Source organism: Rhinichthys klamathensis, unplaced genomic scaffold (assembly GCF_029890125.1).
Source record: "Rhinichthys klamathensis goyatoka isolate OS25496 unplaced genomic scaffold, OSU_Roscu_1.1 h1tg000046l_1, whole genome shotgun sequence".
In the NCBI taxonomy this organism is placed as follows: domain Eukaryota; kingdom Metazoa; phylum Chordata; class Actinopteri; order Cypriniformes; family Leuciscidae; genus Rhinichthys; species Rhinichthys klamathensis.
The window spans coordinates 3525217-3541548 of record NW_026606593.1 but is presented as its reverse complement, the minus strand read 5'-3'; the positions used below and the strand labels follow the sequence as shown (position 1 = coordinate 3541548).

The 16332-nt window shown below is 38.3% G+C and overlaps 1 protein-coding gene across 2 annotated transcripts in view; it reads left to right on the top strand.

The window, feature by feature from the left end:
* Window positions 1–14068, top strand: part of ephb4a (eph receptor B4a) — a 56476-nt gene extending 42408 nt beyond the window's left edge. For both annotated transcript variants that reach the window (XM_056247410.1, XM_056247409.1), the window contains exons 10-17: window positions 4059–4123; window positions 4222–4335; window positions 5178–5425; window positions 7714–7929; window positions 8054–8203; window positions 9800–9993; window positions 12794–12952; window positions 13710–14068. In XM_056247410.1, the coding sequence (XP_056103385.1) occupies window positions 4059–4123; window positions 4222–4335; window positions 5178–5425; window positions 7714–7929; window positions 8054–8203; window positions 9800–9993; window positions 12794–12952; window positions 13710–13818 (1255 nt within the window). In that variant the 3' untranslated portion in view covers window positions 13819–14068. The remainder of the gene's footprint in view (window positions 1–4058; window positions 4124–4221; window positions 4336–5177; window positions 5426–7713; window positions 7930–8053; window positions 8204–9799; window positions 9994–12793; window positions 12953–13709) is intronic.
* The last annotated feature ends 2264 nt before the right edge of the window (window positions 14069–16332 follow it).

Genomic DNA, 16332 nt, shown 5'->3' with positions numbered 1-16332 from the left:
TTAGGACTACTTGTTTTATTGAGTGAGGAATAAGGAGTGTTTGGGAAACTGTTTGTGTATTGCGAAACCTGCTTGCACAAAATGTTTGCACTAAAACTATTAAAAATCATTTTCAAAAATTAAGCTAAAATATAAATATTAGATATTACAAAATACTAAATAAAGTAATACATAATAAATATTAAAAATGATTAATTCAATTAGAAATGCTGCCGTGGCTAGGCAACTAACTGGAATAAAATAAAAATTAAGCAGAAGTACTACAATTACTAAAACTGAAATAAATATAAATTAAAGCTAAATAGAAATATAAACAAATAAAATTGAAAAAGCACAGAAATGTTAAATATTAAAATGAATGAAAATGAAAAGCGTCAATAGAAAAATAAATGGTGTCAATGCTACTAAAATAATACTGATGTTCAGTAACTAAAATAATGCTGACATAAAATGTAAAAAAATTATATAATAATTGTATTAAATACTTACACTTATTTTATTTCAGTTAGTTGTTAAGTTTTAGCACTACAATTACATCTGAAATAAAAATAAATTAAGGCTAAATAGAAATATATCAAAAACTAATAATAAAAGTGACAAATCCGAAAATATAAAAACGGACCAATTCGAAATATCATTAAATACTATAATATTATATAAATAATGCTAAAATAATTGTAGCACTTTACACTAGGGTTCCCTTAGTTAAGGTTAGTTAATGCATTAACTGATATTAACAATGAGCAATACATTAGTTACAGTACTTGTTAATCTCAGTTAACATTACTTAATAAAAACACAACTTATCATTGTTAATTTAGGTTCATTAAAATTAAATAATGTTAACAGATACAACTTTTGATTTTAATTGTGTCAGTAAAGATTGAGAATAATATTAACTATGATTAATAAATGCTTTAGAAATACTTTTTCATTGTTAGTTCATGTTAACTAATGCAGTTAACAAATGAAACCTTATTGTAAAGTGTTACCTAAATAACACATCAAATGACACAGAATTGCACGGATTATTCCACACAATCATTGCAGAAAAAGTGTAACAAGTAATATTGTGTGGGCCTTATTATATGGATAGTCTAGAAGTGACAATCAGCCTGTTTGAGCCGAAAGACCTGACGTACCTCTCCAAAGTGATCAGACTCTCCTAACTGTCATTTCAAATGCATGATTTTTGTGGGAAGAGAGAGAGAGAGAGAGAGAGAGAGAGAGAGAGAGAGAGAGAGAGAGAGAGAGAGAGAGAGAGAGAGAGAGAGAGAGAGAGAGAGAGAGAGAGAGAGAGAGAGAGAGAGAGAGAGAGAGAGAGAGAGAGAGAGAGAGAGAGAGAGAGAGAGAGAGAGAGAGAGAGAGAGAGAGAGAGAGAGAGAGAGAGAGAGAGAGAGGTGGAGACAGGATACAGTTGTCCCACCCCAGTCTCCACAGGCCAAATCAGCAGAACAATAGTCGTGACCCTGGGGTAGCACACACACAACACACACACTACCACTTCTTTAAGCGCAAGTGTATTTACACAATGAACATACACTCCAGTGTACATGCAAACGCAGATATTGCTGATAAATGGCCCGTATATTTGCCCTCGTATGAACAGCTATGATTACAGGAGCGTGCGTGTTTGGATGTTTACATATATTGTTCACATTTCCACACATTACATACACAAATTTTCACACCCAGTTAAACGGAGAGTCCCTACAATCAATCACACACACACACACACACACCGGGAGCCTCCGGTCCAGACCTGCCATCGGCACTGGGTGGGACAAACGTGGCTATTTTAATCCTGGGAAATCAGGGAGAAAAAACGATAGACGTGGAAAAATTTGCTTGCCATTTCCAAGCTATGAAGTTTTCAGTTATGTTTTTTTTTCTAAGTATTAACTTTTTTTTCCGATGTATCTCCTAATATGCCTTAAGAAACAGAACATGAGACGTGCAGTGAGACTATAGAGCTATAAAACCAAGGTATAGCTCAGATCTTTTAAATAATGAAAGAATCTTCTTTGACTCTTAACTTTAGGGTTATCTTGTGCAGTTGTACTTTTCAAACTAATTTGTTTCAAGGATAACTTTTAAGCAATTCCATTCATTCTCCTTTCAACCTTAAGTTGCAAAGCAGTGTTGAGCCGTAAGCGAGCGTCCACAACGAAGGAATGAGAAGGACATGCAGTGAAAGAGAGAGAAGAAAATAACAAGAATAACAAGAACGACCTCAGTAATTTAAGACTGCGTTCGAGTATAATGCACTATTAACGGTCTTGAATAAGAGAACAGAGCCTGAGGTACGAGACAAAGACACAGGAAGAGGAAGAACGGGGCGGAGAGAGAGATTTACTGTGCATTCAGTTCATTCTTTGCTCACAGTAATATGACAACAAAAGACAAAAAACAAAAACATGGAACACAACAAGCACACCGAGCCCAAACCAGGCGTGACTCAACAAGTTTCCAGGATTTTTCCGAGCTCCCTAAAAACTTCAGATCGCAGCTGACTCACAATTCATACAATTTGACATTTGTATTTCGGTTTTAACATGTGATTCAATCGTAGAATTTGAGAAATAGAAGGTACATGTCGGAAGTGAGCTTGCGATCCCTTAAAAACTCATGCTAGGACAGGGGTTCCCAATATTTTTTGGCAGCTGAACTTCTTAGATGTAAAATATTTACTTGAAGCACCCCCTGAGATTTTAAGTTAATATTTCAATAATTTAACAACTCATTCGCAGATTCACGGTTCTCTGACGACGGTTAAAGGTCACATGACAAGCAAGTAAACTAATGTTTTTATTTAAGTTTTATTAGTATTATTTTTAACTCTGAAGACAAATATATTACTGTTGTTGTACTGCAAGGTTTAAAAAAAACTAAAAACGTGATAATTCCAATACTTTTATTTTACACTACAAGTACTAATATTTATGTCTTAAATTCTTATGAAAAAAATTCAAACCGTCGAGATTATTAGATTTACTTCTGATATAGATTTATATCACATTAACAGTTTTATTTAGATTAATTGTGCCGCCCTACAGGATATTTATCTATTTGGTAACACTTTATTTTAGTGTCATTGTCACAAATGTTATATTACTATAGAAAAATTATACATAATTACATGCAACTAACCCTAAACCAAAGCCTAATCCTAACCCTATAGTGAGCACATTACTTTATATTACTCAATATGTATAATTACAGTGTAACAATGACACCTTAAAATAAAGTGTTACCATCCATTTTAATTTTACATTCCATTTGATTAATTATTAGCTTTTTATCAACCCATGAACCCCCGTTTGGGAAACCGTAAGCTAGGCAATAATGTACTTTCGGCGGCCATGGAATGAATACGGTGCATTTATTTTTGCCCTTTTCTAGCATGTCAGTGAGACCCAAAAGCGGTAAATTGGGCTTAGCAGTTCCCGCTTAAACCTGTGTGTGTAAAGGCATAAAGCAAATGCCTCTTACTCCTAACCATCTCAGACAGCGACTGTCCAACATTATTTCCAAGCACTTTCTTGCTTCATTGAAAGATTCTTCAAAGTCATACTCAAAGTTAGCCAACCCAACTTTGCTGAAGAGACAAGCACATGTTTCGGATGCTAGTATGCTGGTGTTCAAACCAGACATGTTAACTAGCTTAACCAGCAATACTTCTGGGGTCAAGCAGCCAAAAAGACCTTACTAAGTGGCCAACAACATGATCAACCCGCTAAACTAGCACCAAACCAGCAGTTAACATGCAGCGTCAGGCAGTTGGGGACTCTGGATGTGGAGAAAAACGGATTGAACTGAAAAGCTAAACACTTAAAGTCAAACTTTAACTCACTCAGCTGTGAAATAGCTTGAAGCGTCATGCTGCCATGGGATTTTCCTCAATCCTTGAAAATGTAATTAGAGTTTTGCTGGGCATTAATGTCTAAAAACCTCAAATGAGTTTAGTTGTTTGTGCATGTTTGCCATTGAAAGACTTGCATATTTGGGAATGTTATGTAATGTTACGTATTCATCCATTTTTCCTTTTCTGATCACAGGAAGCAAAATCATTTCAAAGATCCAGAACTGAGTGATAAAAATGGCCAATATCTCATGGGTCAAGGTGAGCACTGCAACATCCTATCTTATTATAATTATGCATTCTGTTTAAGTTGTGGCTTTTTTGATTAATAGAGTAACTGACATATTTTTCTCTCCCAGGAGTGAAAGTTTACATTGATCCATTCACTTACGAGGACCCTAATGAGGCCGTGAGAGAGTTTGCTAAGGAGATTGATGTCTCATTTGTCAAAATCGAAGAGGTTATTGGAGCAGGTAAGTCTTCCTCTCACAACATTTATTTCATAATTTATTTTCACACAGTACAGTCACATATTCATTTTCAGTCATTTGTCAGATATAACGGTAACACTTTACAATAAGGTTCATTAGTTAATGTATTAACTAACATGAACTAACCATGAGCAATCCATTTGTTACTGTATTTGTTCATCTTTGTTAACGTTAGTTAGATTTTAATAAAGTATTAGTAAATGTTGAAATTAACATTAACAAAGATTAATAAATGCTGTATAAGTGCAGTTCATTATTAGTTCATGTTAACTAATGTTAACTAGCAAACCTTATTGTAAAGTGTTACCAATATAACAAAGGTGTATAGATAATTTTTTTACAGGTGAAACTCGAAAAATTTGAATATGGTGCAAAAGTTCATTTATGTCAGTAATTCAACTTAAAAGGTGAAACTAATATATTATATAGACTCATTACATGCAAAGTGAGAAGTTTCAAGCCTTTATTTGTTATAATTTTGATGATTATGGCTTACAGCTTTAAAAAAAAAATCTAAATTAGGATATTGTGAAAAGGTTTTCATAAGCTGTAAGCCAGAATCATCAAAATAATAACAAATATAGGCTTGAAATATCTCACTTTGCATGTAATGAGTCTATATAATATATTAGTTTCACCTTTTAAGTTGAATTACTGAAATAAATTAACTTTTGCACGATATTTTAATTTTCAGAGTTTCACCTGTATATTTAACATACAACTAAGAGATTTCACAAGAGATTTTTTTTAAATTATTATTACAGTCGCAGCTTGGTTGGACTAAAAAATGGTTAAAAATTGTGTGCTTTGTTTTGCCATTTCAGGCGAATTTGGCGAGGTCTGTCGGGGACGGCTGAGGATTCCTGGGAAGAAGGAGAACTATGTTGCCATTAAGACTCTTAAGGGTGGATACACAGACAAGCAAAGGCGGGACTTCCTTTCTGAAGCCTCAATCATGGGCCAGTTCCAGCACCCCAACATTATCCACCTGGAAGGCATAATAACAGCCAGCTGTCCCGTCATGATCCTCACAGAGTTCATGGAGAATGGAGCTCTGGACTCCTTCCTGAGAGTAAGTATGCGTAGGATCTAGTGGTATGTGTTTGTTGACGTAACATCTCAGTGGCTACGTTTACATGGAACCAAATAATCCATTAGTAATCGGACTGAAAAGCCTTCATGTGAACACCTTGGATCAAGGGTTAGTTCACCCAAAAATGAAAATTATGTCATTAGTGACTCGCCCTCATGTCGCTCCAAGCCCGTAAGACCTCCGTTCATCTTCGGGACACAGTTTAAGATATTTTAGATTTAGTCCGAGAGCTTTCTGTCCCTCCATTGAAAATGTATGTACGGTATACTGTCCTTGTCCAGAAAGGAAATAAAGACATCATCAAAGTAGTCCATGTGACATCAGTGGGTTAGTTAGAGTGTGTTGAAGCATCGAAAATACATTTTGGTCCAAAAATAACAAAAACTAGGACTTTATTCAGCATTGTATTGTCTTCCGGTTCTGTTGTGGATCCGCGTTCAGTGCCGCCGCTGACGTAAGACGCTGCTGACATGTGTCTGGTGTGTGTGTGTGTGTGTGTGTGTGTGTGTGTGTGTGTGTGTGTGTGTGTGTGTGTGTGTGTGTGTATTCCGGTTCTGTTGTGGATCCGCGTTCAGTGCCGCCGCTGACGTAAGACGCTGCTGACGTGTGTCTGGTGTGTGTGTGTGTGTGTGTGTGTGTGTATTCCGGTTCTGTTGTGGATCCGCGTTCAGTGCCGCCGCTGACGTAAGACGCTGCTGACGTGTGTCTGGTGTGTGTGTCTGGTGTGTGTGTGTGTGTGTGTGTGTGTATTCCGGTTCTGTTGTGGATCTGCGTTCAGTGCCGCTGCTGACGTAAGACGCTGCTGACGTGTGTCTGGTGTGTGTGTGTGTGTATTCTGGTTCTGTTGTGGATCCGCGTTCAGTGCCGCTGCTGACGTAAGACGCTGCTGACGTGTGTCTGGTGTGTGTGTGTGTGTGTGTATTCTGGTTCTGTTGTGGATCCGCGTTCAGTGCCGCGGCTGACGTAAGACGTTGCTGACGTGTGTCTGGTGTGTGTGTGTGTGTGTGTGTCTGGTGCGCCCGAGCTTCGTTTACAGTCTGAGGGAGACGCACGCTGGAAACAAAACAATCTTCGCAAACATGTCTAAGGATTTCCACACAGAGGAAGACTTGCATTTTTTTTGCCCAGCCATATTTATTTGAACCCGAATACACGGACGCACCAGACACACGTCAGCAGCGTCTTACGCCAGCGGCGGCACTGAACGCGGATCCACAACAGAACCAGAATACACACACACACACACACACACACACACACACACACCAGACACACGTCAGCAGCGTCTTACGTCAGCGGCGGCACTGAACGCGGATCCACAACAGAACCAGAATACACACACACACACACACACACACACCAGACACACGTCAGCAGCGTCTTACGTCAGCAGCGACACTGAACGCGGATCCACAACAGAACCAGAATACACACACACACACACACACCAGACACACGTCAGCAGCGTCTTACGTCAGCGGCGGCACTGAACGCGGATCCACAACAGAACCAGAATACACACACACACACACACACACCAGACACACGTCAGCAGCGTCTTACGTCAGCGGCGGCACTGAACGCGGATCCACAACAGAACCGGAAGACAATACAATGCTGAATAAAGTCCTAGTTTTTGTTATTTTTGGACCAAAATGTATTTTCGATGCTTCAACACACTCTAACTAACCCACTGATGTCACATGGGCTACTTTGATGATGTCTTTATTTCCTTTCTGGACAAGGACAGTATACCGTACATACATTTTCAATGGAGGGACAGAAAGCTCTCGGACTAAATCTAAAATATCTTAAACTGTGTCCCGAAGATGAACGGAGGTCTTACGGGCTTGGGACGACATGAGGGAGAGTCATCAATGACATAATTTTCATTTTTGGGTGAACTAACTCTTTAATCAAACCCGATTGAGCTCGATCCGAATTAAATTTTGATCGGATTGAAAGCGGTGCTTTTATTCCTTTTCTTATCCGATCGAGAGAACATGTAAACACATGATCGGATTGAAAACCGAAAGGACTGCGCATGTGCAATGACGTAGAAATAGCGTGTCAAAAAATATATTCCGATATGAAGCTTGTGACATATAAACGCGCACATTAACCTGATCACATGATTAGCGTTCATGTTAACACTACGTTCGGATTCATCATTTGGGATTAATTCAGTCCGATTGAAACAAAAGTTGTGCATAGCCAGTGATTCTCATACACGAGGACTCTCTGACATGATCTTTGTTTCTCTCCAGCTCAATGATGGCCAGTTTACTCCAATACAGTTAGTCGGTATGCTGCGCGGCATCGCATCGGGAATGAAATATCTCTCCGAAATGAGTTACGTGCATCGGGATCTTGCCGCACGGAACATTCTCGTCAACAGTAACCTGGTTTGCAAGGTGTCCGACTTCGGTCTGTCGAGATTCCTGCAAGAGAATTCTTCTGATCCTACATACACAAGCTCACTGGTAAGAGCAAATGCTTGGGCAACGTTAAGCACTTCACACGGACTCAATGTTTTTAGAGCAACGTGCATCATGATCTTAATTTGCATTGTTTATCAGAGCGTAACTGATCTGCTTCTTCTTTCAGGGTGGTAAAATTCCCATCCGTTGGACGGCGCCCGAGGCGATTGCGTTCAGGAAATTTACCTCCGCATCAGATGTGTGGAGTTACGGAATCGTCATGTGGGAAGTGATGTCGTTTGGAGAGCGACCATACTGGGACATGAGCAACCAGGATGTAAGTGTTTGTATTTTAATATGATTACATTATTGTGACAGCTTTACTTTGGATTAAAGCAGATGCAGTGATATAGAAAATGATCCATTAGCAGTGGTTGATAATTATTTTTGTTGTGCAAATAGTCAAAATGTTTGTTTTGAAAAGTTACACTACTGTTCGAAAAGTTTGTGGTATGTATGATTTATTTAACAGGGCATTAAATCGATCAGAAGTGACCGTTATAATTATAAATGCCGTTCTTTTCAACTTTTGTTCAACAAAGAACCCTGAAAAAAATGTGTCTCAGTTTCCACAAAAATAAGAAGCAACTGTTTTCAACATTGATAATAATCAGAAATGTTTCTTGAGCAGCAAATCTGTATATTAGAGTGATTTCTGAAGGATCATGTGACACTGAAGACTGGAGTAATGTTTTGATCACATGAATAAATTGCATTTTAAAATATATATTTAAATAAATTGTAATATTGTACTGTATTTGTGATTGAATAAATGCAGCCTTGGTGAGCATATTTTTTCAAAAAGCAAATCTTACCGACCCCAAACTTTTGAATGGTAGTGTTAGTGTACATTACAAACGATGTTTCCAATATCACCCTAATCTGACCGGAAAAAAAATTATATCTTCAAAGTGCTAATATTGACATTATGCATTATACAGTGGTGTGAATAAGTTATTACCCCCATGCTAAAGTTGCCTAAAAAGAGGAATAAAAAATCATCTTTTGGAAATTGATCTTAATGCCTTAATTAGAAAAATTAGGAAAAATCCAACCTTTAAGGACACCAATTTTCTTTGTGTATGAATAATGTATCATAAATAAATAAATGTTCTTCCTTAAAATACAGGGTGCATAAGTCAGGCCCCCCCCTATGTTAAATTCCCATAGAGTCAGGCAGATTTTTATTTTTAAAGGCCAGTTATTTCATGGATCCAGGATAATATGCATCCTGATAAAGTTCCCTTGGCCTTTGGAATTAAAATAGACCCACATCATTCCCACACATTCCCTTCACCATACCTAGAGATTGGCATGGGGTACTTTCCATAAGATCATCTTTCAATGCAAATTAAACCAGCTATTAGGCTAACTGAAATAAAACCATGCCAATATCTAGGTATGGTGAAGGGAATGTGATGATGTTGGGATATTTTAATTCCAAAGGCCAAGGGAACTTTATCAGGATGCATATTATCCTGGATCCATGAAATAACTGGCCTTTAAAAAAAAAAATCTGCCTGACTCTATGGGAATTTAACATAACATAACATCTTATGTTATGTTATGACTTATGCACCCTGTATTTTAAGGAAGAACATTTATTTATTTATGATACATTATTCATACACAAAGAAAATTGGTGTCCTTAAAGGTTGGATTTTTCCTCATTTTTCTAATTAAGGCATTAAGATCAATTTCCAAAAGATGATTTTTTTATTCCTCTTTTTAGGCAACTTTAGCATGGGGGTAATAACTTATTCACACCACTGTACATATATTTTCACTAATACATTCTTTCGACCCTGCATTTTCAATTCACTTCCTCTCTTTCTTCCTGCCCTTATTAACTCAATCTGTCTCACCCAATCAGGTGATCAATGCCATCGAGCAGGACTACCGGCTGCCGCCCCCCCCGGACTGTCCCACATACCTGCACCAGCTGATGCTGGACTGCTGGCAGAAGGAGCGGACGGCACGGCCACGCTTCTCCAACATCGTCTCAGCACTCGACAAGCTAATCCGCAACCCTGCCTCACTTAAAATCACCGCCCAAGAGGGGGCAGGGTAAGTTTCACATCCAGATCACTTACTACTTCAGTTATTTCAAAGAGCATTGCAGCCGAATACAGCAAAAGGTTTTTTGCAAACAATTTCTATTTTTTACACAAAATTACTAGCCTGGATGCTAGCCCGAACCCCGCCCAGAACATTTTTAGGTCGGGAAGTTCGGTCTGGACTCGAGTAATTATGATCGGTTCAGAAATAGTCGGGCCAATCAAATTGCCAGGGCGGGCTTTATACGATGATGGACAGATGATCTGCAGTTACGCAATCATCACGTTATCAAAGAGCGCTTGGGTTGAACTGGTTTCCCTCAGAGATGACTGCAGCTGGACAACTGAGATGTACAGATTCCGCTATCGCGTCTATTGTTAAAGAAATCGACAGCGCATTCATTTTAAAAGACGAACAGAGAACTGCAATCAAGGCATTTGTCGATCGGAAAGATGTGTTTGCCGTCCTTCCTACGGGATTCGGCAAAAGTTTATTTTATCAGCTGGCTCCGATGGTCGCTAAGAAGATGGGACGCAATGAAAACCCTGTGGTCGTTGTGGTTTCCCCTTTGGTCGCACTCATAGAGGGCCAAGTAAAAGAAGCAACACTCATTATTTTACTACTTCTTCCCGCGTGCGTGTAGTTGAGTTCTGTTGACAGCTATGCGTAGCTCAACATACGTCACTTACCGCGTTGCTCTGATTGGTTGTAGGTCTATCCAATGGAGTGCAGAGTTTTATTTTTTTCCTGGTTCGGTTAAGAGACGCCTCATAATCAAAGCCCAATGGAGCAGTATCAGACTCACATTCTGACTAGAATATGAGTATGACGAAGTCAGGCTACAAAATTACTAAAGCATCAAATTGCCCACTGATTTCTTGATTTTGGATCAAATAAATTTTAGGACATCTCATATTTCAATAGTCCACTTTGGACATTCTACTAACTATATGTAACTTGTCAACTACATGTCAACTAAGTCTCTTTAGAGTATTAGTAGACTGTTAGGTTAGGGTTAGGTGTTAGTAAAATAAGTTGAAATGTAGTTTCAAAGTCACTTAGGCTATGTTTACACGGAAACGATCTGAAGAGAAAACGCAAAAGTGGCGTTGCGTTATCACTTTTTATTCTGCGTTTAGGCGAGCGTTATGGTTGGGAAATCCGCGTGCATATGGTGACGCAAAAGTGTGTGAAATTGAATGTAGTATGCACTCCAGGCGGCTAGGTGGCAATGTGAAGCACTGCCACACAACAACACCAATATCTTAGAATATTTTGTACAACTGCTGAAAAGACTCTTGTATGTTTTTTAGAGCTGCTAGGGCAACTTGAAGGTCCGACGTATGGAAATAATCTGACATGTTGGTTGTTATTTTCCTGTACTGGCGCATGCATGTGAGCCACCGTGAGCAGATTTGCGTTTTTACCATTTAGACGGGAACGCGACGGTGGAGCGTTTTTAAGATTTCCACTCTGGAGGGTGGTTTCACTTTTTTGCGTTTTTAAGCCCCCAAAACGCCGTTGCCGTGTAAACGAAAGGCACATCCGATAAAATATTTTTACGTTTTCACCCGGAATCGTTCTCGTGTAAACGGGGCCTTAGAATGTCTGTTGGGGGAAGCATCAAAATAAAGTGTTATTAAAGCAGAAATTAAGCAGATATTATGTATCAGAATCAGAAATAAAGCAGATATTAAGTCGACAGACTACTAATACTCTGATGACTGCTGGTTGACGAAGTTACATATTGTTTGTAGAATGTCTTAAGTGGACTCTAATAAAAGCGTTATGCATTTGTCAGTTTTGTTTTATGTTGCCATGTCAACCAAAACAATTAACTCTTTCCCCGCAACTGACGGAAATTTCCGGCTTTTTTACGCATCTTCTGAAAGAGTACTGAATCTCCTGATCAAAGCACATGCGAGTAATCTTATGCATATGTAAAATAACGCGATCACCAACATTAAACAGAATATAAATCAAAACTGCCTAATGTTACTGAATGAAATGTCGACCCAGGATGATATACAGGACTGTGAAGCTTTGGGTGTTGATGGACTCGATCTACTCCATCTGTGTTTTGATCATCGTTCTGAATCTGTTCCAGGCGTAGTCTTTGATAAAACGTGATTTGCTCAGCTTTTTGTTCAAAATGTTGCTTTTTTATGAAACTTACCCACATTCAAGTGTTGATTAAAAAAAAAAGAAGCTAGAATAAAACAGTTTTTTTCTGTTTGTTTGAAAACAGATCTCTGTGTATTTATAATATAAAAGAAATATAATGCATGTTCAGATATTTATACAACAAAATATTCCGAAAATTTTGTGAAAATGATCAAAAATCCTAGCGGTGACTGACAATTGTTTTCAAAACCGCTGGCGAGGAAAGAGTTAATGTTGGCCAGTTACATGATTACTGAAAAATAGTTCAAACATTATTTGGTCACAGGAGAAGTAATGCGATTACAGTAATGCATTTACCCCAACAATGCTTGTCAATCAAGAACATAGCCGTTTCTGTTTTAGCTTTAGTCAGATCTCATTCCGTCCATCATTTCATTAGCTCACAGTATGGGCTCTTGTATGTTAGTCTTGCCCCTCCCCGCTCGGCATGTTGGCCTGTCAGCCTGTCAATCAAGACTCAACTCAAGACATTTTGGTCTCCCCTCCCCCTCGCCTCCAGGGAAAGCTGTTAGTCTTCCTCTCTTTGGCAGCCTTTCTAGATTTGTGTTGCTGCAGGCTGACTCAAGATGTCATCTTAATATGGGCAATTACATGCGTTTTAACAGTTCCCTCTCTTCGTCCTCAGACCCTCTCACCCTCTGTTGGACCAGCGCTCCCCACTGACGCCCTCGTCCTGTGGGACGGTGGGCGACTGGCTCAGGGCCATAAAGATGGAGCGTTACGAGGAGAGTTTTCTACAGGCCGGTTACACGTCCATGCAGCTGCTCGCCCACATCAACACAGAGTGAGTGAAGAGAATATCACCTTCATTCAACAGCATACTGAAATACAGAAATAATAGAGAGCAAATACAACTGCATTACAAGGAAGATTAAAAACGACTTCTTTGGTGAAGAGTAAATAAACAGATTCACAATCAAATTTATAAAAATAAATAATAAATGTTACTAAATAGAAACAAAGAAACTACATAAAAAGGACTTTTATTATATTTATATTATATTATTATATGTTGAATGTTGAAATAAGTTACTTCTGCTCACCAAGGCTGCATTTGATTAAAAAATACAGTAAAAGCAGTAATAATGTCAAATGTAATTACTATTTAAAAGAACTATTTTCTTGCATCATTACTCCAGTCTTCAGTGTCACATGATCCTTCAGAAATCATTCGAATATGATGATTTGATGCTCAAGAAACATTCCTGATTATTATCAATGTTGAAAACAGTTATGCTTCATTTTTTTCAGGATTCTTTGATTAATAGAAAAATCTAAAGAACAGCCTTTATTTAAAAATATAACTTTTTGTAACAATGTATCACTTTTTATCAATGTAATGCATCCTTGCTGAATAAAATTTCTTTCATAATTTTTTTTTTTGAAACCGTAGTGTATATTTATATATATTTTTATTCTTTTTTACATATGCAAACAAGATAATATATTATTTTTGGTGTTCATGTCTGCTGTTATTTTAAAAGCTAAGGTTTAATTGTGTTTTTTGTTTCTCTCTCTCTCTCTCTCTTTCCGTGTCTCAGGGATCTGCTGCGTTTGGGAATAACTCTGGCTGGTCATCAGAAGAAGATACTGTCCAGCATCGAGGCTCTTGGGATTCAAAACAAAACTCCAGGGAATGTGCTCTACTGAGTGAACCGTACACACTCACACACACATGCAAACGCTTGTCGAGTTTGCCGGAGAACCTTCATGTAACCTGTCCACTCACAATCAGGAACATTTCTACTTCCTTTTTACCGGGTCGCTTAAGGATCAAGATTGATTACTTGCTTCCAAGACTACCTAAAGGGGACCAGTCCAGGAACCTGTGGGAACTGTCACTGTAATACCACTAATATTACAAAGCTTCATTTGTGATATCAAACGGGTCTCATACGGGATGTTACCTCACCCTTTTCAGCATTTCGGGGAGCCACATGATGTAATCCAAAAGAAAAGACTTGCTCTGACATCATAATGCAAAGACAGTGACGTATTTCCATTTTTGCAGAGTATTTTTCTAAAGGGGACTTTCATACTGAAGAGACGGGAGGAGGATAACGCAGCATAAGACGAGACATATGACCTTTATAACGCAAGAATGTGGATACAAGTGATTATTAATGACGACTTTTGATCCTTCGTTTTAAGGATGTGTTGTGCGCTAACGGTCACATACACAGATACACACTACATGGCTAAAGTGCTAGGAAAATGGTATTTTTTTAAATGATGCACTCTGTGTGTGTGTATGTGAGCAGCAATAAGAAAAATGAGCACAAAAGTCTTAGCACTTTTTTTCAGAGGAGAAAGACATGAGGCAGAGGTTCCATTGGTGAACAAAATATGCGAAACATACTTGCTTATACAAACACACACACACACACACACATATGTAGAGATCTGCAACACTTGACTGGCACTAAAAGAGACCAAATAAAAGACTGTCTGTTGTTTTATGAGTGGCTGAAAGACTCGAAACAACCTTTGAACGCGTGCCATACTGTTTGTTTATTACAGGAATGTTGTGCTGGTTTGACTCACCAACTTGAAGCTGGTGTTCATCATCGACTAACCACAAGATTCAAAAGCCACCCTTTCAAACTACGTGTGGGTTTATGGGTTGGAGGATTTGGTCTTCACATTGGAGATCCACAAGAACAAACCAGGGACTTTTATTCTGTTGCCTCTTTTTTTTGTATAAATATATCTTGATTTATGTAAAAAGATTAATTTTCTTTGTCAGTGTAATCTGTGTTTCTGTTAAAATAAAATGTATACATTTAGTCTAGTTTTAAAATGTTCTTTCTTGCTTGCTTCTATTTTAATAACACAAGGAAACGAATTTCACTTGATTGTAAAAAGTTTATTAAGACCCTGTTTACTGCTGGTATTAAGATGCGTTTTGGTGGATCGGATCACAAGTGGACGACGCTAAATACAGGTGTAAACGGGGTCTAATACGCTTTGAGCTTGTCCACTTTCGAACACTTCCAGAGGTAGTGGAAAACACATTCGACCGGATTGCTGTCGTAGTGTAAACGCTCATGTGGACGAATGTGTTCAAACAGCCACAGAAGAAACGTTACTGACCTAATGTGTAAACATGATGAGAAGAGCTCTAGTCAGACGGGATTTAAACTTTGACAGCTGAAGACGCAAGTTTGGTTTGAAGAGGAAAAAATGTTCTCTCAGCATTCCTGATTTCTAACACACACTCAGTGTTCGACGTGATCTTGCGGCTGTCAGAGCAGAAACTGAAGCTAACGCTTTATGTATGTTTTTTTCATCGTCTCCGCGTTCATATGTAAATTGCGTGAGCTTATTTTGTCCATTAAATCGAAAGATCTAAAAAAAAAACCATAGATTTACCCGCCCATAGACAGAAGTGTTTGAAAGTGGACAAAAGTGGCTAAAAGGGAATGTTTCCTCGTCTACTTGTGATCCGATCGACCAAAATGCATCTTAATAACAACTGTAAACAGGACTCCCTAGTCCAAAAACAGCATTTGTTGAAACTTAAGATGTGGTGACATTAACGATATTTCAAAACGGTCCATTGTGTATTATGAATAGAGTAGTGCCAATGAATACTTTCATAGCACTCAGCTTTCGTTGGTCAACATGGCAACTCAATGAGACCTACCTGAACCTGCTGATGCGAAATCTGCATGGAAATTCCCAATCGCGTGGATTTCCTATCAAAATGACTATGATAAATACTATTTTTCCTAAGCACCAGAAGAACGTTTGCTATGAGTAAAGTGTATTAAAGTCTGTCAAAGCGTGTGATCATGTTCCTGTGTGCAGCACCTTCTGCTCTACCGAACCTTTTGAGGGATCCAAAATGTTGGAAATGGGTTGCTGTTTATTTTTAAGACAGATCTCTGATCATTTCAGTTTGATCTTAACCATTTGAGAGGACAAGATAGGATTGTTTTTGAGAACATGTTGCTATGTAATGCAGATTTGCAAAGAGGATGTTATTGAAAGATGGGGCAACGCTTAATGGCAAACTCAAGGTGAAGGGCACATTTACATATGTAGTCAAGGCACAGGCTTCTTAATTCAAGATTATGTTTCTGCTGTTTAATTCTAAGGTTCAGAGAGAGGGTAGAAAATGGTCATGACACACTAAATATGTTTTTGGCACATAAATCTCTC